Source organism: Drosophila subobscura, chromosome E (genome assembly GCF_008121235.1).
Source record: "Drosophila subobscura isolate 14011-0131.10 chromosome E, UCBerk_Dsub_1.0, whole genome shotgun sequence".
Taxonomy (NCBI): domain Eukaryota; kingdom Metazoa; phylum Arthropoda; class Insecta; order Diptera; family Drosophilidae; genus Drosophila; species Drosophila subobscura.
In genome coordinates this window covers 8,701,229-8,722,836 of record NC_048531.1, presented here as the reverse complement: position 1 = coordinate 8,722,836, position 21,608 = coordinate 8,701,229, and the positions used below count along the sequence as shown (strand labels likewise).

Here is a 21,608-nt window from a genome sequence, read left to right as displayed (position 1 = left end):
AAAACAAACTAAAATGACTTTGATTCAAATTAAAAATAAATAATTATTTCATATTAAATTAAGTAAAATATTTGTTTGTGCATTAGCTAAAAAATAAATAAATAAACACACAAAACCCATAAAGGAAACTGTTAATTCTGGAACGCGGGCCTGGGCATGGTGAAATTATTAACAAGGTGACGTTGTCCGCTGTGGGAGAACCAATTCACCACGCGCAAAAAGATAAGCGCTAGAAAGGGATAGAGAGACTTCCCTGTGGTGAAGACGTCACTTGTAAGTTCTGCTTGGGCCTGGGCAAAAATTAATTTGAAATAAATACACACACTCTCCATACAAAAATAAACGAAACTGTTAATTAATTCTAAAAATTAGGCCTGATCAGGCATGGCCATAAATCGAGTTTATTTTGTAATTAAGATTGCTTAAGTGAATGTTAAAAGTTGCCCATCTGGTAAATGGGATTTAATGCACCATAGAACTGGAGTTCAGGCTGAGTTGTGGTGCTCCTCGTTCTGGTCTTGACTGTGGAGCTGGCCAAGGGCTGCGGCTTCGGCTTGGGCGTGGGTTGAGGCTGCCAGCGTCTGAAGGCGACTCGCACTTGATTGGCAAAGCTGCGCCACAGCTGAAAGGGTTTTGGAACTGAAAATGGAAGCAGAAATCAGATGGGAACCTGGCAGAAATCCATCCATTACCAGCTGTGGCTAGTGGTGCCACCTGTGGATCGTACTCCCGCTCATCCAGACCAAGGATCTGGCCGAGAATGGCACACACCAGCAGCAAGCGAAGCAGAGTCAACATTTTAGCAAGCACCCCCAATCGGTCCACTTATAAGCACTTCTGTCAGCTGCTTTCTTCGAATATGAAACTCCCACAAAGGCCTGATTGTAGGCCATAAAGTCCCAACTCGATTGGCTTGCATAACGTTAACATTTATTGAAGTATCACAAAATCACAAAATCAGCATCGCAATCGGACGATCTCTCTTAGCCATAGAAGCCGCCGCCGCCGCCGTAGTAGCCTCCTCTGCCGCGATAGCGGGTGCGTGTGATGACCCGAGTGCGCTGGAAGCCACCACCGTAGCCACCATAGCCGCCATAACCTCCATAATAGGGTGGTGGGGGTGGTCCAAAGAAGGGTGGCGGGCCGAAGTATTGGCGCACCTTGCGAACGTTCTCGTCTCCCGCCTCGCTCTGGTCAGTTTCTCCAGCCTCCAAGAGCGGAACGGGACTCAGTTCCGTAGCCGTTCCCGCTTCAGCTGCAGCTTCCGCTTCTGGGTCTGCCTTCGAAGCACCGAACAGCATCAATGCACTGAGGCAGAACAGCAGGAATACTCTGTTGTAATCCATTGGTAGTCGCATTCGCACTAAGACTTGATCAAACACTGAAACTGAGCTCCGACCTGGCCTTTAATTTATAGCCAAACATTTGTCCGCCCCTCCAAGAACCTTAACAAAGGAGGTTCATTGGCATTGTTGATTGCCATTTCTGTTTTATTTTTATTTCTACCCATTTTCGTGCTCGTCTAATTTCAATTTTGAGCGAGCGAGAATAATTATTGGTAGAAAAAACCCAAAATAAACGAACTATAGACTTGGATGAAGTTGACCCAATCTTAATGAGATGATGGAGCGAGATGTGAGGCGGAAGTGTGCGATACAGTGGGTCGAAGAGTGTGTTCCTAGGACACTTTGATTTACATGCCAATGTAGCTCCAATGGTGTTACAGATCTATCGAATGTGCCACAAGTGCAACAAATAATATCAGATTTAACAAGTCTAACTAAATTGCAATCTACTCTAGTGGTTGCCCAATCTAAACCACTGTATCTGTCTCTGTATCTGTATCTGTTTTCAATGGCTTGTTGTTCGCCACTTAGATCCCATTCGCTTCGCTTTGCGAGACATTCAGTAGGTAAACACACAAGGCAGCCAAAGACCATTCCAGAAATATCACCAACAACAATAACAACACGTTTAAGTAATTTACGCAATCTCATCTCGAATCTGTTGATTTCAAACACACAGAAAATGAAGCTGGCTTTTTTGTTGTTTATTAATTGTTTACACTCGAGAACCAGTCAGCCGAAGAAGCCGCCTTTAAATTTGGCAAATCCCACGGCGCCACCTACAAAGCCACCACCAATGGCTCCACCACCCAAGCCACCACCACCAAAGCCACCGCCAGGAGCTACGCCGAGGCCATTGTATCCATAGCCGTAGCCGTAGCTGGGTATCGTCTGCACCGTGGAAATGGTCGAGATAACCGGCACAGTGGTGATCACGGGCACTGTTTGAATCAGGGGAACCGTTTGAATGGCAGGAGCAGCCACCACACCACCGCCAGCGATGAAGCCGCCGCCTCCGATGCCGCCAATGTGCCGGGTTCTCCTCACAAGATCCGTGCTGCTGTCTCTGATGGGTGTGGACGTGACCGAGGCAAGCGCCAAGACAAGCGCCAGGTAAACCGTCTTCCACAGCATGATGCGATGGACTGTTTAAGGCGGCCCCGGCAACTGGCCGTTTATTTATGCAAATTAATTAGAGTCCACTCCCACTCCGGCCACTCGACTCGAAGCTGTTTGTGCAACCAATTGACAGATCGAACGCCAAAAATCCCCAACATGACAGCGGCCAGCACTGTTGCTGATTCTAGCGATGCTCATGGGTTTACCCTCTGGGCGGTTCGCACCTCAGCAGCTAATCTGCGTCATCATTGCCACAACATCGTGAAGGTCGGGGTACACACGACGTGGGGAATGTAATGCTGCCTTCGTGAGGTGTGCATAAAAAACCAGGCAGACTCTCCTCTCGCATCTCACAACGTATCTGACCACGCGACAAAGATGAGGTTCGATCTGCAACTGTTGCTGCTGAGCATCTGCTCCTGGACGGTCAGTGCCCACTCTTTGGTGGGTGGTGGCGTGGGTGGAGTGGCCGTCGCGGGAGGTGGCTACGTGCAGCAGTCACCGTACATCCAGCAAGTGCCCATTGTACAGCAAGTGCCCATTGTGCAGCAAGTGCCCATTGTGCAGCAGCCACAGCCGCAGGCATTGGGACTTGCCGGTGGTGGCCTGATTGGAGGCGGCATTGGCGGCGGCGTTGGCGCAGCAGCTGGCTTCGGACGCTATCGGGAGAGCTACCGGATTAGAGGTCGCGGCCTGGGCGGAGGATTTCGTGCCCGCTACGACAAGAAGATTGGCGGCGGGTTTGCAGGCTTCGGAGCGGCAGGGGGTGCCGGCGCAATAGGCGGAGCGGGTGGCGGACTCCTAGGCTGAATTGTAGTTTGTTTTAGAATAAATAAGTCAATAATAGCATTTAATTAATACAATTTAAATAAAACGAAACGCAACAAACAAAAACCAAATGTAATTTTCGTGTTTGTGGTTGAGTCCTCCTTCGTCTTTAGGGAAATGATTCTCGGGGGAATATTATGTGATTAACGTTCATGTGGTAGGCCTTGTGGCACCACTTTTGCACCCTACGAATGGACATCACGCACCACATGAAGAATGTGAACCATAGAAAGAACATGAAGTCGATGCTTAGCTGCATTTTTCCCTTCCAGCTGCACGTTCTAACCATCCGCTGGATCCCCGACTCTTGCATGTACGGAAACTGCGGCTTTGTAGGGTGTACGATGGGCTCAAACCCAAGGGGATCCCCCAAGAGAGGCTTAACGACCACGTGATATCCCTCGATGCGCTTGCCATCGAGCTGCAGGGCGCGATAGAGTCCAATTCGGTCGAAGAAGCGCAGTCGGAAGCCCTCCGGGGTCTCTCGCATCCGTTCAACTCTGCTTACGGCGTGGAACGACTTCAGGATGTTCGCGTTGGCCTGTCGTGGAAAGCCGCTCACCTCCAGCCACTTGACGGGAATACCAGTCACACCCCAATCAGCAGTCTCTGTCGGGCACTGGGCTGGAGCCGGACCAGTCTGGGTATTCGGCCACATAGTAATATTTCCCGCTTGCTTCCGTCGGCACTCCTCGGCGACCGAGCGATGTCTATCGTTGGATGTCAATGAAACACCCACTTTCGGATCAGCGGTACTTAGAGCGTCGATCTGGCTGTGATCTTCAGCTGTTTCGTGGTTGTTTAAGCCCATGTGGTAGTTGTCCGCGTGGTACATCCTCAAGGCTTCACAAAACGCAGGGCAACAGAGCGTAAAATTTCAAATTCAATTTGTGAAAAGTCGTGAACCGAATTTGAATCAATTTCCAACGAAAGTAAAATTTCCATTTACACTTGGCGGAAAAGTCGAATCTGATCCCCTGATCTGCTATTTGACACATTTCAAGGACTACTATGTCTAGATTTATGCTAAAATTATGAGCAATTTGGATGTTAGCTCGACCGCAGCTCTATGCTTTAAATAAAACTTTAATTAGCTTTTATTTTTGACGTACTCGTAAGTGTATAAAGTATGGTACAGCATATGTATAATGTTTTCGTTTAGTTAACAATTTCCGGGTAGCGAAACGAATGTCTTGTTGCTGCAGCTCTTTCCGTTTGCCGTTTCCGTTTCCGTTCCACGTGTGTCTCGCACAAACTACGTTACCTAGGGCCCTCCCTTAACTTGTGGGACTCTGACTCTATGTATATATAATGTACTTTTGTTATGGTATAATTAATAATCGTTCTAGGCGTAAGACATACACAATACCGAAACGCACACACACACACACACACACACATTTTAAATAAGTTGGCTAGCTACTCGTATCGTAATCGTACTCAAACATTGAAACAAAAAGCCCTGCAAATAGCCCATTCTCACTTATAAATAAATACACTTGCAAAACAATAATTCAGTTTCTCATTTACGGGCATTAAATACTATTGAAAACAGCAAAAGCATAAGGGAAAAGCCCGCCACAGCTGCGGGTGTTCGTTCCTCTTTGCAGAATGTTTGGAAGCAGCTCGACAGAAGCAACGGAAAATTGCATTGAATAAATTATAATTTACAATAGCGCGCGGGGCGGGGCTGTGTGTGTGGATGGGATTGTATTGGGTGTATTGCATAACATATCTATAATAAATAACATTGCATGTCCGCTTGCGGGGGAGTGGCGGAGGGGCCTACTGACTCGTGTGGGTTCGATCTAGTTTCAAATTGTGACAGGATACATACACATATCATATTTCTCGCTGTTCTCTTTTCTGTTGCATTCGTTTTTCTAGTGATTTTAGTGCAATAAATCAACAAATAAATAAATACATGCACTTACAAGTTACACCTAAGTTACGCGATTTGAGGGGAGGGTGAGGATGAGGATGTGTGGATGTGATCAGTGGTTAGTGGATCAGAGAACTAGTCCTTGTGTTCTTATCTCGTCTGCCTATATCCCATATATTGTTCTCCACTCGTACTTCCTGCCTTTAGACACCAGAGTCGCTGTGGACTCGCATTTATGCTGTATGCCATAATAATAGGATTTTCTGCTTATATACTATTTAACCTGAGCCCGAATGTGTTGCAAGAATTCATAGTACGATAAACTCGATTCACTGCGATCGTCGGTTAATCTCTCTATAAACTGACCCTTGGCCGTGCTCGTGTCTCTGTGGATCCAAGAAGGAGATTGGAGATTAGAAAATTGATCATTCTTCTAGAGGGTTTTCAATCACTCACCTGATTATCTGTACCAGCGCCGAGTAGGGCTTGTCGTAGTTCAGGCGCAACAAGAAGCGCTGCAGTATGTCGTACTCGGCACTCACAATATGCGGCAAGCCATAGACGTAGTCGCCCAGCTCCGCCGTTGAGCTGATGCCTAAAATGAGAGCGGGATTAAGCCCAGGAACTTCATTCTACAGCCACACGATCGATATCTTACCCAGCACTGCCTCCAGGACATCGGGTGGCACATTGAGGCCGACATAGAGCATTATCAGTTGGCCACAGTCCATCAGGAATATCGAACGAGAGTCCAGGCTGCAATTTGATTGATTAATCAGCTTTCCGCTCGCAGATATTCAAACCCTTTAAACTTACTGCTCCGCAGATAATTGCAGGCGCGGTAACTCCGGTAGCGGATCCTCCTCGTCGTCTTCTTCAGTCGTGCTCGCATTAGAGTTGCGGGCATGGTAGATGAGCCCATCGATCTTGTACAGCTCCGGATAGACGAACTTCATGAGCTGATCCAGCGGCAGGGTCTTCATGCAGTCCATGGCATACACACGATCATCCAGGCGCGTGCTAGTACCCACACGGAACGCAGGCTAAAAGCAGAAGTTTCACTTAATGATTTCCGGCTGGGAATCGAGGGAAATACTTACATGCTTTAGCAAGCCCAGGATGTAGAGGGGCATCAATGCCAGACTGCGGGGCGCAATCAGTTGGCCGGACTGTCCAGAGGGCAGATTTTGTGCAATCTTAAATGCATTGAACACGTCGATGGTTGCATTGATGAAGGCGTCGCGAGCATCGGACAGATTCGAGGCTATTGACCGGTCCACGGCCATCTTGGACAGCAGGCCGATAATCGCCTCCGTGTCGGCGGAGTGCATGACCTCGGGCAGCGACGACGTCACCGGCAGGCACACCGTGTGCACCCGAATGCGTCGTTCGCCCTCGCTGTTCGTGTAGAGCAACGCTGCCTGGAAGCAGATCGTCTTCACGTCGGTGAGGCTCTCCTCGTACGAGATTTGCATGCCGTAGCCCGCATCCGGATTCACGTTGGGCAGCGACAGCAGATCCGTGGAGCGCACAAAGAAGTTGCCATGGAATGTGTGAACCTGCAGGCCGCGAGTGCAGCGGATGCGCATCACCGCCTCGAAGCCGATTTTGCGTGTCAGATAGCGCTTGAAGCACATCCTGAACGAGTCCACCATATGCTGCTTGGTCTTCTGGTACAGCGGGAAGTGGTGGACACAGCCGCCGCTGTGTTTGCTGATGCCAGCTGCAAGGAGATGCAAATATTAGTGGACGGTTCAAGGAGGATCGCTCGAGTGCAGGAGATACTTACAAATGGTCGCCATGTCGCTGTACTGCTGGTTCATCAGAAAGAGGTCGCAGGCAATCTGGTAGCCAGAGCACTCCAGCGCAAAGCGCTTGTAGAAGTCGGTGGCCGGATTCAGGTGAGCCACATCCTTGGCCGAGCGATTGTTGGGATCCTCGCGGGGCTCCAAAGCCCCGGGTCCCTTGTTGGGAAGGCACGCTTGAAAGACGGTGATGCGTCCACCAGAAGACTGCTGCGATTGCAATAAAAAGAGAATGTCATCTGCTTCTCGCCGAGTCTTCCAGTCACTTACCATCAGCTTGAAGGCCACCTGCAAGGCAGCGCCTAGAGCGGAGCCAGGGTCGTGTGTGTGGGCAAATCGTTTGGGCAGCAGCTTGAGTAGATCACGCACCAGCTCTTTGCACTCCTTGAGGTTCACCAGGAGGCTGTCGGGACGCGGCAGGAAGGGATCATCAATGTCCAGCAGCGTCATCTCGTGCGGCTGATTCAGACCCTCGGCCATGCTGTAGAAGTGCACGAAGCTGTCGTAGCAGATGAAGCCCACCTGGGTGCGTGCGTCGCCCGGCATCTCGTCCAAGTGCCTGTTGAGCACCGAACAGGCCGCCTCCAAGTAGCCGCTCTGCTGCGCAATGATCGACACGTCGAAGAGGAACAGATACATGGCCGGCTGCGGAGGCCTTAGCATGTACTCAGATGGAGCAATGAACTCAATGGTGCTGGAGCGCACCTCTGGCCTTCGGGTGACATCGCCGTATGTCTTGGTGGCCGGATCGAACTGGAAATCTTCGGGCACTGAAAGAGGGAGTTTATTTAATGTTGTTTCGTGTCGGAGATAAGTGATTCGATTGCCGCTTACATTCGTTCACGCGATAGCAGAGATTGCACTTCCACATCTTGCTGTCCACGAAATAGACAAAGGGATTGATGTACGTGCGGCACAGACGGCAGCGCACAATGTTGATGCACTGTATCACGGGCAGATTCTGTGGATTACAATAATTGTTTTGAATAATTCAAATTTGGTTTTAAGGAGATCCTCAAACTTACATTTACATCCCGAAACGGATGAATCACTATGCCCAGGGGCAGGCGAGACTTCTGCAGCAGCGAGTTGGTCTCGGGGATCTTCGTGACGGTGCAGCGCATAATGCTGGGACTGCAGTTGATCGACTCGTGGAACTGATTGTGAAGCACCACCTTGGGCGCCGGCAATGTGGCCGGCGAGAGGATGTGTCGGTTCTGCATCAGGTCGATGGTGTCCTGGCCCCAGAGCCGACTAAAGCCCTGCTGGGCCACATTCAACGGAACCGGCGCGCCAAGCTGCGGGGGCCCGGACGTGGGCTGTGGCTGGGCATAGGGATGCTGCCCTTGGGGCTGCATCGATGGAGGTGGCTGCTGCGACTGGTACTGCAAAGGCGTGCTGCTGGGCTGAGCTCCGAACATGCCAGTGGGCGGTGGCGGTTGATGCTGCTGTTGCTGTGGTAGCGGCGGCTGATGCAGCGGCTGCTGGTACGCCTGGCCATACTGATATTGCTGCGGCGGAGCGAACGGAGCTGACTGTGCCGCATTCTGTGGCTGCTGCGGAGCGAACGGCGCTGACTGTGCCTGTGGCTGCTGCGTCTGCATTGGAGGGGGAAGTCCGGGCACGGCTGCCTTTGGGAGACTTGGCGGCCAGGCTGCTCCTGCTCCAGGCGGCGGTGCGGCCCTTTGAAGATTATTGTTCTGCTGGTTTTGGCTCTGCTGCTCATTGCTCCCAGGCGCCCCACCATACATGATCCTTTGGCCTGCAGCTGGCACGGGCGCTGGCTGGACACCACCCACTGTCGGCGGACCTCCGATCACTCTCGACGCACTTGGATTCAGATTGGGAGGCTTGCTGCCCATAAAGGATCCAGCCATAGGGTTCGCTAGTGGCAGCTGCTGCTGCTGCTGCTGTGGTGGCAACTGCTGCGGCGGCGGCGCAGTATTGGCGGATGGTCCATTGGTCCGATTCAGATTCATTTGGTGCATACTGCTCGTCAGACTTGCCACAGATTGGGACTGTTGTGGGACTGCTGCTGGCAGGGGAGCTCCGTGCGCATATTGGGGGTTTTGGGGCATCGCGGGCAGCCCTCCCAGCTGAGGAGCACCTATCAGGCCGGGCGAGGCAGTGCGCGAAGAGTTGGCGCTGGGCGCTCCATTGCTGCCGTTCGTGAGGGACGTGGGTCCATTGGCGGTGGGTGGACGCAAGTGTTGCGGCAGAGTGCTGGGCGGTGGCCCCCCATTGTTGGCACTCGTCGAGGAAGGCGGCAGAAACTTGTTCGCAATGTTGCTGTTGAACTGCAAAGGCGGCGGAGGCAGACTGCTGTTGCTGCTGATCCCTGGATACGGCTGCGCTGGTGGCTGCTGGAATTGCTGCTGCTGTTGCTGTGCCTTCTGCTGCAGATATTGCTGTGCTGATGCTGGTGCGGCTGCCGCTGGCGGAGGCTGCTGTTGATGATGCGGGACTGCTCCGGGCAGACCGTTGACCAGACTGATGCCCTGGTTGCCGTTTGCAGTGCCTGCGGCGGGTGGCACAAAGTTCTGATTGTAGGCGGACATTCTGCTAATGCATACGTTCTGAAAGCAGAGAGAGAGAAGCGATCTGTAAGTTGTTTTCTTTAGCCAGTGATTGTGCCAGTATCTTATCTCCCTCAAGGTTAGTTGTTGTCGCACCTAAATTGGCCCTAACAGCGGGTTCTGCGCTCTCTTTACCGTTACCCGTTGACAGCTTTGCTATCTTATCGTTCAATGTCAGAGTACGAGTTACATGTGGACTGGCATAGCTCTAGGGCCGAACGTGCGCGGCTGATTGCTCACTCCAGATCGGAATTCCAATTGGAATCAATGGAATGGGGCAGAGGAAACCCTTGCTTGTGGCCTCTAATTGCATGCAATGCCAGCCGACATATCAGAGTGCAATATGGAAAGCGTAACGAGCTGCTTCTTCGTCTCCAAATGCTATCATTATTGCTTTTATGGGCCCATTGTACACTGTCTACAATTCGAGTACGTGTGTGTGTGTGTGCATATACCGATATGTCTGGCTGTGTGTTTGCTTTATAGTGTCTGCGTCAACATTTATTTGGATAAAAGTTGGAAATTTGTATCAAATTCGTTTATTTAAACAGCTTCGACAACGCGACGGTCGGAGACGTGAAAAAAGCTCCGATTAAGCGTGTTATAGGCTGTGTGTGCTTGACCTCGGAGCAAGCGATGATCAACGATGCTCGCTAATAAGCAGGTGGGCCAAAGGCCACTGGCACAGCACAGCACAGGCTCCATTCAATGCGGTGGGGAGGTGTTTGCACAGCCGTCTGACGACCCACATAGCGGAAGCAGGAAGGAACTGCAACTGGCAACTAGGAACTCCCATTGGGCACTCCGTGAAAATCACTTTCATTCACGCGGCAGTGACTAAAACAGATAACAAATCAACATTTTTGATGACGTGCCTGCCTACCGCTCTGCCCTGCCCTGCTCTGCCCTACCCTTTCTTTCTGTCTCTGGATAGTCATTCGTTCTTTCCCCGCCCCGCACACAACCCACTCGTTCGGGCTGTTGCTACCGTTCAGAAATTATAGAATTGAGTGAACTTTTACCCATCACCTTTCTGCAGTCCCCAAGAGGCATGCAACGCCACAAGAATACACACACACACACACTCACAATTGGGCGCAGGCCAAAGAAAATCGCGTTTTTCACTTAGTACTTGACCAGGCAGCGGCAGCACTTGCACTTTGTAGTTGTCTCTTCCTCTTCCGCCCTTGATTGGCGATTTTCGCTCTTTGCACGCACGCACCGAACGCAGGACCACTGCGCTTTGGCCGTCGTTTTCGTAATTATTTTTCTAGCAGGAGTTTTGTTATTTACAAAGGGGTGGGGTCCCTGCGCTGCAGTTCTGGTTATTTATTAATTGGCAATTACTTCCGAGAGGCCAAACGATTGAAATTTGTCTGGTTGGGGCTTTCAGTGACGGCGCAGCCTTGCGCTCTCTCTTTAATTTACTCACTGGCGTCTTTCGCGTTTGTGGGGAAGTTTGTGGACGCCAACGTCGATGGAGCTGCTGTTAAACTAACTTGCTGTGCAATGCTAATCACAAATTACAAAAATTTACAACTTTGCGAACCCGAAAGGAACAAAAAATTTTGAGGCCACGTCAATCAGTGTGACCGTCTGCTTTGAACAACATTATCGGGGTTGAAGAGAAGAGTGTGGCAGGCAGTGCTGTGCTTGTGGCTTATTTAAAGCTAAATCTAACAATTTGTTAGAGAGGGGAAACAAAGAGGTTTCGCAGAAAAGGCAAGTGCTACCTAAGCTTTCGGTATTGAAAAATATAAATATGAATTTAAAATGACAAAAATACAACAACGCAATAATAAAGCTTAGTTTTAGCCATATTTTATATATATATATCTAGCTTAATTTGACTCTGAAATTCTGGCAGCATTGTTTGCAGGGATGCCACTCAAGCGCACATCAGCTGGGCAACAGCCATATGTTGTGTTCACAGTGGGACATAAAAAACTAAATTTCGGTAAATGTCAGAGGTCTTGCGTATATTTGATTAAACAGATCTGTGGATAATCGTAGATTGCTTTAAGAATAAATTGTTTTATTTGCAATAATCATATCTGGGCTCCATTACAATCAATTTGTTAAAGTATTTGCTCTATTACATGTTTAACATTTCGGTTTCAAAAGGAATTCGAAAAAATATATACAAGTTCTGTAAGTAACGGTAACGGCTGGATTGGCTATCATTTGCTCCAACACCGTTTTAGCTATTGTTGTTGGGTTATTGTTATTCCTCTAGGGAAACTACATTTGTTATCCTATAGAGTTCGACTATTTTCGTTTAATATTATTTTAAATATCGAAGCGTATATTTGTATTCGATTCACTTTTCGTTAACTTTGCGTGGAGTATTCGGTAGCTTTGCAGTGGGTGTGGTGTTTTTAGGTCTTAGGAAAGTTGTAAATTAAAGGCAAGCTAGGATAATGCACTTGAAAAATGTAAGTTTAATTTAGTTTCATAATATTACTGTATAGTGGTGTATGTCTTTCGTTGGAGTGTTAGTTGCGGGCTGTTAGTAAAGCTTTATTCATCATTGTGACAATTGGAATTCGAAACATAATACTAGTAGAGGTTTGTGTCTATTTATATATAATATAATCGTACTTGATTTAAAAACTATGCAAGTGGGACAACTCATTATCATTGTGCACTGTTTGTGGAGTGTGTGTTAGGTTGGGTTTTGGAAACAAGCGTTAGATGTAGCATCGATGCAGATACACGCATGCATCCATACATTCCTCTCAGTATTGTATTTCGTCTATAGCAGAGTCTTTTATTTCAAAAATAGAATTTCTATGCTTAGTTCTCTATCGTTCGTAATCTACAGCATTTGATATATCCCACTATTGGTTTCATTTTCCGTTTCTGTTACTTTTAGTTAGTTTGTTAGTTATGTAAAAGGTTCATTGAATGGTGTTCTTTGTTGTGCAGCTTACTGCGATTGCCTTTGAAACACACTAGTACTTAGGAAATAATAATTGTTAATTGTGTGTGTGTAGCGTGTAGTTAGTTTCTAGTGAGTGTCCGCCGCTCTATCACTCAAGTATTGCAACCCGTTTCAGAAGAGCTCTGCTAGCTTTGCTATTCGATTGATTAATCCATGGATTGATTCTTCCTAGGATTATGCTTTTCTGTTTTCTGTTTTCCGCTTCTGGGCACATTTTTTATTTACAATTAATGAACAGACTCCGGTGGAGTTTGCTCCGACTTTCTGTTGCTTCATCATCGTTTCCTGCATATGTTACGTTGTATCGTCAGTGTTCAGGGGTTTGCGCACTTGTGGAAATTATACATATAGTTGAGGCTCGTTCTTGATATGAATCATATATGTAAATATATGTATATGTATAAACATTTTTGGTGTTGCTCTTGATGTCTCCTCAGCCGCCTCCAGTTGCATGCATTATCTTCTGGCCTCCTTTTCCTGCATATATATGCGCTGACTCAGCGACTTGGCATAGATCCAGTTCTCGCCCACGGGCTTGAAGTGCTGCACGAAAGGGATACGCTCTGTCAGCGATTGGCCATAGGAATGGGAATTGGATTGGATTACCTTGTGCTCCCAGGCCAGATCGTATTCCTTGCGCACCTTGACCTGTTCGCGCTGCTGCTGTTCCACAACAAATTTGGCATTGGTGGCACGTTCAATGTCGTTGAACCTGTGGGAAGAACATTGAACGCAAAAAGAGAATAAAGATTATTTGGTGTCCGTATTGCGGGCTTAATTGATTGATTGGGATATTGGTGATCTGTTTACTTGAGTCCCGCTGTCACTTCCTTCCAAACGCGTCGCGATTCGTATTCATCCTGCTCAACGATTGGTCGAACTTGTTTCTTAAATATTGGTATGCGATTTACGTCAACGAATACTTCGGTTTTCTAGAAAATTCAAGAGGCACACAGACACGGGTCAGTCACTAGGCGGCGATCAACAGCAAAACTCAGAGCAGCTCTAATACTCAACACACACACAACATATAGAATATGTCTAGCAACAGTTTGGACAGACAGGCAGTAGGAGTAGTGGAGTAGTAGCTATACGAGCACATGGTTAGATTAATATTGTAGTTGGGGTAGTGAGCAGTTGGTACAGAGTATTAATTTTCTAGATAAACAAAGTAAATACACAGGAAATGCACCCAAACTATTTAAGAGAAAAGCAGAAGAACCGTGAAAAGTAAGTAGAGAGGTACAGGTAACAGGTAACAGTTAGAGGTGGTTGAGGGTAATGTAGAGTGTGTAGAGGATGTGGCTGCCAACTCGTGGGGTTGTTTCTTGCAGCAGCTTAGGCGCAGTGTAGGCATTAAGGGGGATAAGTACATACATGTAAATAGGTTTCAACATTTACAAAAACATTATGAGTAAGTACAGTAAATACACGACTACATAGATGACAACACACAGGCAAGAAGAGGCAGCGGTCAACTTACATTCTTATCGTGCCACTTGGCCTCCATCAGGCCGCTCCACTCGCCGGCAATGGACACAAAGGGTTTCTTTTCGTTGGGCGCGTAAACCTGCGAATAATCTCACTCATTAAATGCTCAAATTTAATAAAAGGCAAAAGGCAAACCTCAGCGGAGACCTTGTTGCGCTTGCCACCATAGAAGGGCTTCGTGAGGAACTCCACATTGGCATGGTAGCCCGTCTGAGGACATTTGATTTCCACCGAGCCGCCCAGCTCAATCCAAGGCACCGTTAAAATAGATCTACGAGAAAGAATACTCCACGTTGAAGAAGTCAAAATGGGGGGAATGGGTTAAGCACTTGCCTGCCGTAGCCATTGGGGAAGGTTACAATATATTCCTCGCTGCGGTCCACCAGGGTGACGACACCCTCGCCGATGTTGTGCACGCCAATGGAGAGGCCCAAGAACTTTGACTTGGTCCACACGTGGGCCGCAAAAGTAATTTTCTTATTATAATGCTCAGCATAGAAGGCCGAAACTGCAAAGAACAGAAGGAGGCACTCGCTTAAATGTTTTGCAGGAAATTAATTATCTTACTTGGCGGATGGTGGGACACCTGCTCCGCTAAGAAGGTTAGCTGATTCCGACGGCACCAGGGCACGGGACCGTCGTGCACCTCGTTCGTGTCCTGAGCTTCGTCTAAAAGAGATTTGAATCAGTCAACAGAAGACCTTCCGGAGAAGCCTTCTACTTACCAGGCAGATCCCAGTGGCATTGAAAGACTTCACCCAATATGGGATTGTAGGGCTTCTTGGCCACCGCACTCTTGCGTCCGGCATGGTAGGCGCTAAGATACCAGCGACAGACCTGCACAATGCGATCGCGTGGGTCGTCCAGCTCCGAGATTCTGTGGGTCGTACGACGCATCATTTAGTTTCTGTTACATCACTGCTTAAGGGTCGGCTTTGACTCACTTGATAAACAAATCGGGATGGGCAAAGTAGTCGGCATACATCTCCAGCAGGGAGCGACGCTCCAGGATGAACGTGGGCAGCACCACCTTGGTCAGGTCCATGCCAATCTTCACCTGCGACAACAGATGGGTGATCATCGAGCCGTGCGCCTCCATGCTGAGGTCAGTCTCCTCCTCCTCCTCGTACAGGGCATCGTAGTCGATGCCATTGTCGTAGCTGTCGCTGCGCGAGCTCATCGAGGTCTTGGCCGACTTGGTGGCCCTGCTCGCCACCGCATCCCCGTCCGCAGCGCTCTCCTCGATTTCCGGCAGTGTCCTGGCAACCGTCTCAGTCGGCGACCCAGTGGCCTCCCCATCGTGGGTGGGCGATGTGGGCTCCGCGAAGCCCCGCGTGGCGCTGCAAATTGAAGACGAATCAGAACTTGTTGATTAGGATTCAGACATCGCGCGGAGCGCTTGGGTATAAATAATGCGCTGACATAAATCCTCCAGCATGATGTCAGGGTTTGCGTCACTTGGGAGATGACAGCCTCCTCTCATCCTCCCCCCCTCCCTCTTCTGTTGCTTGCTTCATTTACAATTTATAAAACGAAACACTTACAGCGACCCAGCCAGCCAGCAGAACACGCAAACATGCACACACACATACACACACAGAGACAGACACACAGCCAAAGATTGCTATAAATGTTGGCACATGCAGATGGGGGGGCTGGCTCTGCTCTCACCTCAGACTCACGCGTCGGACCCACTTCTTGAACATGGCGTGGGAGGGAAGGCTGAGGCTGCTGCTGCTGTCTCTGCTGTTTCAGCTTCAGTGCACCAAGCGGTTTACAGCCCCGCGGTGCATCCTCCTGCGGAGGCAACGAATCGTGTGGAAAACAAACGGAAGCGAAAGGCAGGAAAGCCGCTGCTAATTTGTGCGTTGCCTAGGCCATTTCGGCCATTGCTAAAAAAAAACTATTGAAAATGCCCGTCGTTAAGAGGGTGAGGCGTACGGCGGTGCACTTCAACACGCGCTGCGAGCCGATGACGAACGCAAACTACAACTGACAGGACGATTATATGGACACAGTCACGGACACCGACACGGACACAGCCACAGACACAAACAGAAGCAGACGAAGGCAACGTCGGGCGACAAGCCACCACGAAAACGAAGACGAAAGCTTTGGCCGCGTCAGCTGTGTCGCCACGAATGGGCCTCCTCTGTCGGTGGGCAGCAGTTCAGACAGGGTCGGCGGGGGAATTGTATTTATTATTTACACGCGACTTGGCCGAAATTACAGACTTCTCCGGAACTGCTGCAACTGCGACGAACTACCAAAGGGAAGGTGTCAAGCATTGCATTCTGCAGGGACCAGGCTCAGGCGCATGCGTCCGAAATGAAAGAGCAGCAGCAGCAGCAGGAGGTGGTGGTGGCTCGTGACGCGTGGGGCAAGAGAAGTAGCGGCATATGTCATATGAGAGGAGGAGGCAAGGCAATGGTTCAATGGCAGACCAATGAGTGCGTAATTTGTGTACGCATCAAGTTACGCGGCGGCCGCAACTCAGCTCTGATCTCTGATAGATGACACTTCCAGCGGCTGTCAGTCGTCAGCATTTTTATTTCAGACTCTGCTTCTACTCACCAGCCAATCGGAGAGCTGCCCAGGCTGGTGAAGGGATCGTCGTAGGCATCGTAAAAGTCCTCTTCACCTTCGCTGCTCGAGTAGGAGGTCTCGGGCACAACCAGACCAAGGGGCGCAGTGGTGGCTGATTGAGAATGAAAATCGGAATTAGCAATAAGCCGGCAATAGCAGCTCAGAATAGAACTCGAGGAGCAATCGACCAGAGGCCCACTTGACCCTGAGCTCCAATTGACCACCGAGATATTTTTACAATGCTAAACAAATTTTGTGGCATTCCAGCCCTTGACCACTCACCGTTTTCCGTGATTGAATCATCCTCGTCGTCCCCTGGCTCGCCCTTGCCGGCCAGCACATCCTTCGGCAGCCCCAGGCCACCGCCAACGATGGAGACGCCGCCACTGCCCGAAGAGGTGGTCGAGTGGGCCGTCTGGGGACCGTTGTATATGCCGTTGATGGGATGGGCCATGTTTTTGGCAATTTGTAGGCTAACAATCGAGTGCTTGATGTGATCCAGCATGGCCTGCAACAAAGAAGAAAAGAGTGTCGGCAGGATTTCCTTTTATTTATTTTATTTCTGCAGACAGGGCAGGCCAATCGATTCGCCTGCGCCAAAGTTTGGCAAGGAAATGAGAAGCGACTGTTGGTTGGACAGCTGGCTAGCAGACCCCACCACTGTCAGCTGCTAGGCGGTTGACATTCTCCCAAGCTCGGGCATCTGGCCACGGGCCTAACCCTGAACTTGCATTTCAAATCGATGGGGATGTGGAGGGTGCCTAGTGTGCCTTGCCTAGGCTCTCGTAAATTCGTAATTTGAGTAAATTACAATAATTGTTAGTCTACAATTTTACACTTGAACCACCCAAATGGCGGAGGATTCGGACATTGAGCTGCTGGATCCGTTCCAGCACAGCATGGCTGAGGTCAGTGCCCGCATCGATGCCTACACGAGACGCCTCGAGGAGAAGGACGTGCGACTCAAGATGGCCAGCCTCAATCTGCAGAAAAGTTTCTGTGCGCTGAACTTCGATATGATTGGCATTCGGCAGGGCATGGAGAAGTTGGAGCGACAGCAGGAGCGGCACCAGCAGCTGCAAAGGGATCTCATGGCGCGCCTGGAGCCGAATGCCATTACAGTGGCAAATGGTTCCGCGACGGCGGAGTCAAAGCACCGCCCAGCAGCGGAAGGCCATGACGAAATCGTTTTTATTCGCTTTGGACAAAGCAAGTGCCCATTTGAGAACTGCCAGCGGCAAGTTGACAGCCAGCTGCTGCTGCTGCACTACCTCTTCGACCATGAGCAGGACGGTGCGGGCGTTCAGCAGGTGCACCGCTTGAACGAGGGCCAACGCGCGGTGTTGTCCTTTCAGGCAGCGAGCTGCGACTTTGGCGCGAACCAGGTGCTGGGTCTGTTGGCCTTTTGCGGCACGGTGGAACAGCAGTTCGTGAAACAGAAGGGGCCGCAGCGCCGGGCGGTCTACAACAGCTTCCTGCCGCAGCAGCACTCGCACCTGGAGAGCGACGTGCCCGTTGTGGTGCTCATTTGCAGAACGAAGCCCAGTGCCATGCTCTCGGACACGCGGCAGACGCGCCAAAGCCAAGAGGAGGACAAGCACATGGATAACATTTTCGTGATCTGGCTGGTCACGCCGAACATCAGGCGCAAGCTGAATGCCACGCTGTACTTGAGCGGTCGCGATGCCGCTGTCAGGGCCTGCAGTGTGATCCGCGTGCGGCGTGCCAACCGGAGCCAGAACACGCACTGCTTCATGCCCCTGGACACCAACTACTGGCGACTGACGTATGCCGAAGTGCGAAGGCTCTCAAACGACTTTCGTGACGAGCTACAGCTGGAGATCGGCCTCACAGAGGCATCGCCGACCACGTAACATAATTTCCTACTTACACTGGCGTTGTCTTGTAGCGCTTTGCATTTGGCCTGCTCCTCGGGGTCGCTCAGTTCCGCGATGCGCTTCTCCAGCAACTGCAAAAAAACAGACATTAAATTACATAATTCGTTGGCATTACGTGGAAAACGATGCAGGAGGGGAGGGAGGGAGGAAGGACAACTCACGTTTGTCTGCTCTATCATCAGCTGAAGGTAGGCATCCGCTTCGGAAACGCGGCGTGCTAGCAGCTCCAGATGGTTGGGCCGTTTGCCGCCGTGACCCGACTCCTTGGTGTAGCCGCCAGCAATGTAGAAGGCGCTCTGACTGTCCCACAGACGTGAGCGGTTCGCGTGGCGTCGTATTGTGTCCTCCAAACGCCTCACCCACTGCTCCCGCTCCTCGCTGTGACGCGCCTGCATACACAGACGCCAGAGAGAGAGAGGGAAAATAAAAGTTTTATCGTTACAAAGCGGACCAAGAATGTGAGGGACAGGGATAGTCGAAGAGCGTATACTCTTTCGAGTTTTGTAATCGACTGCATATAAAGTGACGCACTTCCCATTCAAGAAATTGACTGGAGTAGGATCAAGGGTCAGCGAGGGACAGGGGGATATCTGTGCGTCAAGACATACGCCTTATGCATATATGTTTACAACGAGTAGTTTTAGCTAATTTATGCACACACGTGCTGGGTAGTGAGTGGCTGAGTGGCTGAATGACTGACTGACTGACTTGTGACTTGCCTGGAAATGAAATGTCTTGTGATCGACAGTTATCGTAAAGGTGTTATCCTCCTGATCATCGATGCCGATGAGGGCGTCCTTGAGTCGCACACAGCCGCGTCGCACGCCCTTCATCATCTTCTCCTTGGACTGGAAGCAGAGAAATGCGTTGAAATTTGGGTAAGCTCATTAAACAGAGTCCCCCCGTCCAGTACTTTGGACGGGATTGCGTCAAAGGTGAGTGCGGTGGTTCCGAAATTAATGAATTCAAATCAATGCTACTGTGGAATTAAAAATAATGTGCTGCGGAAGGGAGCCGCTTAGATGTACGCCAGCAGTCGGAGGCAATAGAACGTGCAATCGGTGATATCTCTGTCTATATAGCTGCGGCAGGATCTCCAGGAGCGCATTTGTGGCTGTGAAGCATAACCCTACACACAAACGATCAACAATGGAAGCGGCAAAAAGTGAGCGCCAACAAGCACCCAGGACTAGGAACCATCCAGCTCCTATCTAATCTGTTGCATTTCAGGTACAATGGCCAGTGTGGCGGTGGATCTGAAACATCCTTGGATGATGGCGGATCCGTGGTTCATGGTCACCATACTGGGACTATATCTGTACTTCGTTACGTCGGTGGGTCCACTGTAAGTCTGCCAATGCTAATGCTAATGCGTCTCGTTTGCATTTCATGCCACTGAACCCCGCTGAACCTCTGGCAGAAATTAATTTAAGCGATTCAGTGTGCCGGCGGCACAATTATGCAAGAGCCAGTTGGATGCGCGCCAATACAATCCAATCCGTTGTCCACTTTCAGATTTATGCAATTCCGCAAGCCCTACGAGCTCAAAAAGCTGATCATAGGCCACAATGTGATTCAGGTTGTCTCCTGCATCTACGTCCTTAGAGAGGTGAGTGAGTGACAGAGCGAGTGGGCTCTCTACTCTCTACTCTTGTGTGTGTGTGTTTGTTTTCGTTGCATCCTTCACAGATCTTCTATCTGTCAGACAATGCCATATGGATGTTCTGGAAATGCCGCGACCTGGGCAGCAGCCCCGAAATGGTGAAGCGCTACTTTGAGCTGGCATACTTCCTCTTTTGGCTGAAGTCGTCGGAGCTCTTGGAGACGGTGATCTTTGTGCTGCGCAAGAAGCAGAATCAAGTGTCGAATCTGCACATATTCCATCACTTGTCCACCCTGACACTGGTCTACATTCTCATACACCACAACCAGAATGGTAATGTCAAGGAACTTGATCTGCCATCCAGTGATCCAAAGGCTTTTGTTATCCAATCCATTTGGCTTCGTCAACAGGTCTTGCCGCGTACTACGTCGTATTCCTCAACTCCATTGTGCACATCATCATGTACTCGTATTACTTAGTCACAGCGGTGGCCGATAAGAAAGTTATCCGCGCCCTCACGCCCGTCAAGAAGTCCATCACTGTGATTCAAATGATGCAGTTCTGCCTTATATTGACCCAGGTGGGGTTCCAGACTGTTATTTGCGGCATCCCGAAGGTAGTCGTAGGCTACTTCACGTTTGTTATCACGGTCATGTTGTATGGCTTTTACGACTTTTATACGAGAGCCTACCAGAGCCCGCCGAAGGGCAAGAGCCACGCTTCTGTGGAGTAAATATATAAGTTTGAACAATACATGCGAACCAACAAGTTGATGTGCCTTTGTCTCTATACATGTGTACATATATCCAAATGCAGATAAGATAATAGTTCTGGGCATTTTGGTTTGCTTTCCATCGTTTCGTGATTCTGGCTGGGGAGTGGAGTCGCCCGATTCTCAGCCGTGATGGGTGGAGAAATATTATTGGCATGCTATTACTCATATTCCTGGTGACATACAGAGCTCGCGCTATCTTTGGCACACACACTCACCGTGTAGTAGGAGAGCAGGCCCGCATTCTCGTCCAGCACAAAGAAGCGGTACTGCCAGCCCTTCATCACGTTCGTCCATTTGCTCAGGGTGCCCTCCAGTGTACCGGCGCTGGCGCCAGCACTAGCTCCAGCTCCGGTTCCAGCTCCTGGTCCTGCTCCGAAACCCGTGCTGGGCCCACTCGAAGGAGTGCTGGCCATTTTTACAGCGGCTGCAGTCTCAGTATCTGCAGCCTGAGCCAGAGCTCGCCCCTCTTCCACCTCCACGACTGCCTTGCCTGGACCTTTCCGTGCCGCTGGCGCTCGCGCCAACCAATTGGAGAACCTTTGGCTCTTGGATAAACGATGCTATGCTGATGACGCAATATTCCTCCTTGCACTTTTCCCGGTCAAATCATTTTTTTTTTGCAAAACAAAGCATTAGGGCCAGTGTGACCGCGAAATTATCGATAAAATATACCGTCAGGGCCTCGAAAATATACCGAAATATACTTATCGTATTATATTATATAAGTATCGATAAAATATACCAAAATATACCTT

The 21,608-nt window shown here is 49.7% G+C and overlaps 8 protein-coding genes across 10 annotated transcripts; 3 read left to right on the top strand and 5 right to left on the bottom strand.

The window, feature by feature from the left end:
- Window positions 1-433: 433 nt before the first annotated feature.
- Window positions 434-798, bottom strand: LOC117892684. The gene is made up of 2 exons (XM_034799089.1): window positions 693-798; window positions 434-639 (listed from the first exon to the last, which is right to left on the bottom strand). The coding sequence occupies exons 1-2, from the start codon at window positions 796-798 to the stop codon at window positions 434-436; spliced, it is 312 nt and encodes a 103-aa protein (XP_034654980.1).
- Window positions 799-914: 116 nt separating this feature from the next.
- LOC117890929 (H/ACA ribonucleoprotein complex subunit GAR1) lies at window positions 915-1,393 on the bottom strand. Its single transcript, XM_034796063.1, has one exon. The coding sequence runs from the start codon at window positions 1,356-1,358 to the stop codon at window positions 984-986; it is 375 nt and encodes a 124-aa protein (XP_034651954.1). The 5' UTR covers window positions 1,359-1,393; the 3' UTR covers window positions 915-983.
- Window positions 1,394-1,979: 586 nt separating this feature from the next.
- LOC117890252 (keratin, type I cytoskeletal 10) lies at window positions 1,980-2,563 on the bottom strand. The gene has a single exon (XM_034794999.1). It carries the CDS (start codon window positions 2,478-2,480, stop codon window positions 2,079-2,081), a length of 402 nt encoding a protein of 133 aa, XP_034650890.1. The 5' UTR covers window positions 2,481-2,563; the 3' UTR covers window positions 1,980-2,078.
- A 262-nt stretch (window positions 2,564-2,825) lies between these two features.
- On the top strand, window positions 2,826-3,302 carry LOC117890251 (glycine-rich cell wall structural protein). Its single transcript, XM_034794998.1, has one exon. The coding sequence runs from the start codon at window positions 2,844-2,846 to the stop codon at window positions 3,273-3,275; it is 432 nt and encodes a 143-aa protein (XP_034650889.1). The 5' UTR covers window positions 2,826-2,843; the 3' UTR covers window positions 3,276-3,302.
- Window positions 3,303-5,183: 1,881 nt separating this feature from the next.
- On the bottom strand, window positions 5,184-11,162 carry LOC117890244 (protein transport protein Sec24A). 2 transcript variants are annotated; one of them, XM_034794990.1, is made up of 10 exons: window positions 10,989-11,162; window positions 8,006-9,556; window positions 7,815-7,941; window positions 7,251-7,750; window positions 6,965-7,190; window positions 6,276-6,898; window positions 5,992-6,218; window positions 5,834-5,931; window positions 5,632-5,770; window positions 5,184-5,561 (listed from the first exon to the last, which is right to left on the bottom strand). In XM_034794990.1, the coding sequence occupies exons 2-10, from the start codon at window positions 9,536-9,538 to the stop codon at window positions 5,450-5,452; spliced, it is 3,585 nt and encodes a 1,194-aa protein (XP_034650881.1). In that variant the 5' UTR covers window positions 9,539-9,556; window positions 10,989-11,162; the 3' UTR covers window positions 5,184-5,449. The 2 variants fall into 2 exon arrangements, with proteins under 2 accessions (XP_034650881.1, XP_034650882.1); XM_034794991.1 differs by having other exon boundaries at window positions 6,965-7,187.
- An 817-nt stretch (window positions 11,163-11,979) lies between these two features.
- LOC117890030 (oxysterol-binding protein-related protein 9) lies at window positions 11,980-21,498 on the bottom strand. Of its 2 annotated transcripts, XM_034794646.1 has the most exons (15): window positions 21,069-21,498; window positions 19,195-19,323; window positions 18,637-18,864; window positions 18,469-18,546; window positions 16,860-17,085; window positions 16,566-16,689; window positions 14,936-15,331; window positions 14,717-14,868; window positions 14,559-14,660; window positions 14,325-14,499; window positions 14,127-14,262; window positions 13,984-14,070; window positions 13,311-13,432; window positions 13,107-13,212; window positions 11,980-13,043 (listed from the first exon to the last, which is right to left on the bottom strand). In XM_034794646.1, the coding sequence occupies exons 1-15, from the start codon at window positions 21,264-21,266 to the stop codon at window positions 12,957-12,959; spliced, it is 2,346 nt and encodes a 781-aa protein (XP_034650537.1). In that variant the 5' UTR covers window positions 21,267-21,498; the 3' UTR covers window positions 11,980-12,956. The 2 variants fall into 2 exon arrangements, with proteins under 2 accessions (XP_034650537.1, XP_034650538.1); XM_034794647.1 differs by lacking the exons at window positions 16,566-16,689; window positions 16,860-17,085; window positions 18,469-18,546; ... (1 more) ...; window positions 19,195-19,323; window positions 21,069-21,498 and adding an exon at window positions 15,663-15,712.
- On the top strand, window positions 17,414-18,573 carry LOC117890032. The gene has a single exon (XM_034794648.1). The coding sequence runs from the start codon at window positions 17,429-17,431 to the stop codon at window positions 18,449-18,451; it is 1,023 nt and encodes a 340-aa protein (XP_034650539.1). The 5' UTR covers window positions 17,414-17,428; the 3' UTR covers window positions 18,452-18,573.
- On the top strand, window positions 19,488-20,851 carry LOC117890033 (elongation of very long chain fatty acids protein 7). Its single transcript, XM_034794649.1, has 5 exons — window positions 19,488-19,640; window positions 19,706-19,820; window positions 19,991-20,084; window positions 20,165-20,411; window positions 20,489-20,851. Exons 1-5 carry the CDS (start codon window positions 19,625-19,627, stop codon window positions 20,809-20,811), a joined length of 795 nt encoding a protein of 264 aa, XP_034650540.1. The 5' UTR covers window positions 19,488-19,624; the 3' UTR covers window positions 20,812-20,851.
- Window positions 21,499-21,608: the final 110 nt, after the last annotated feature.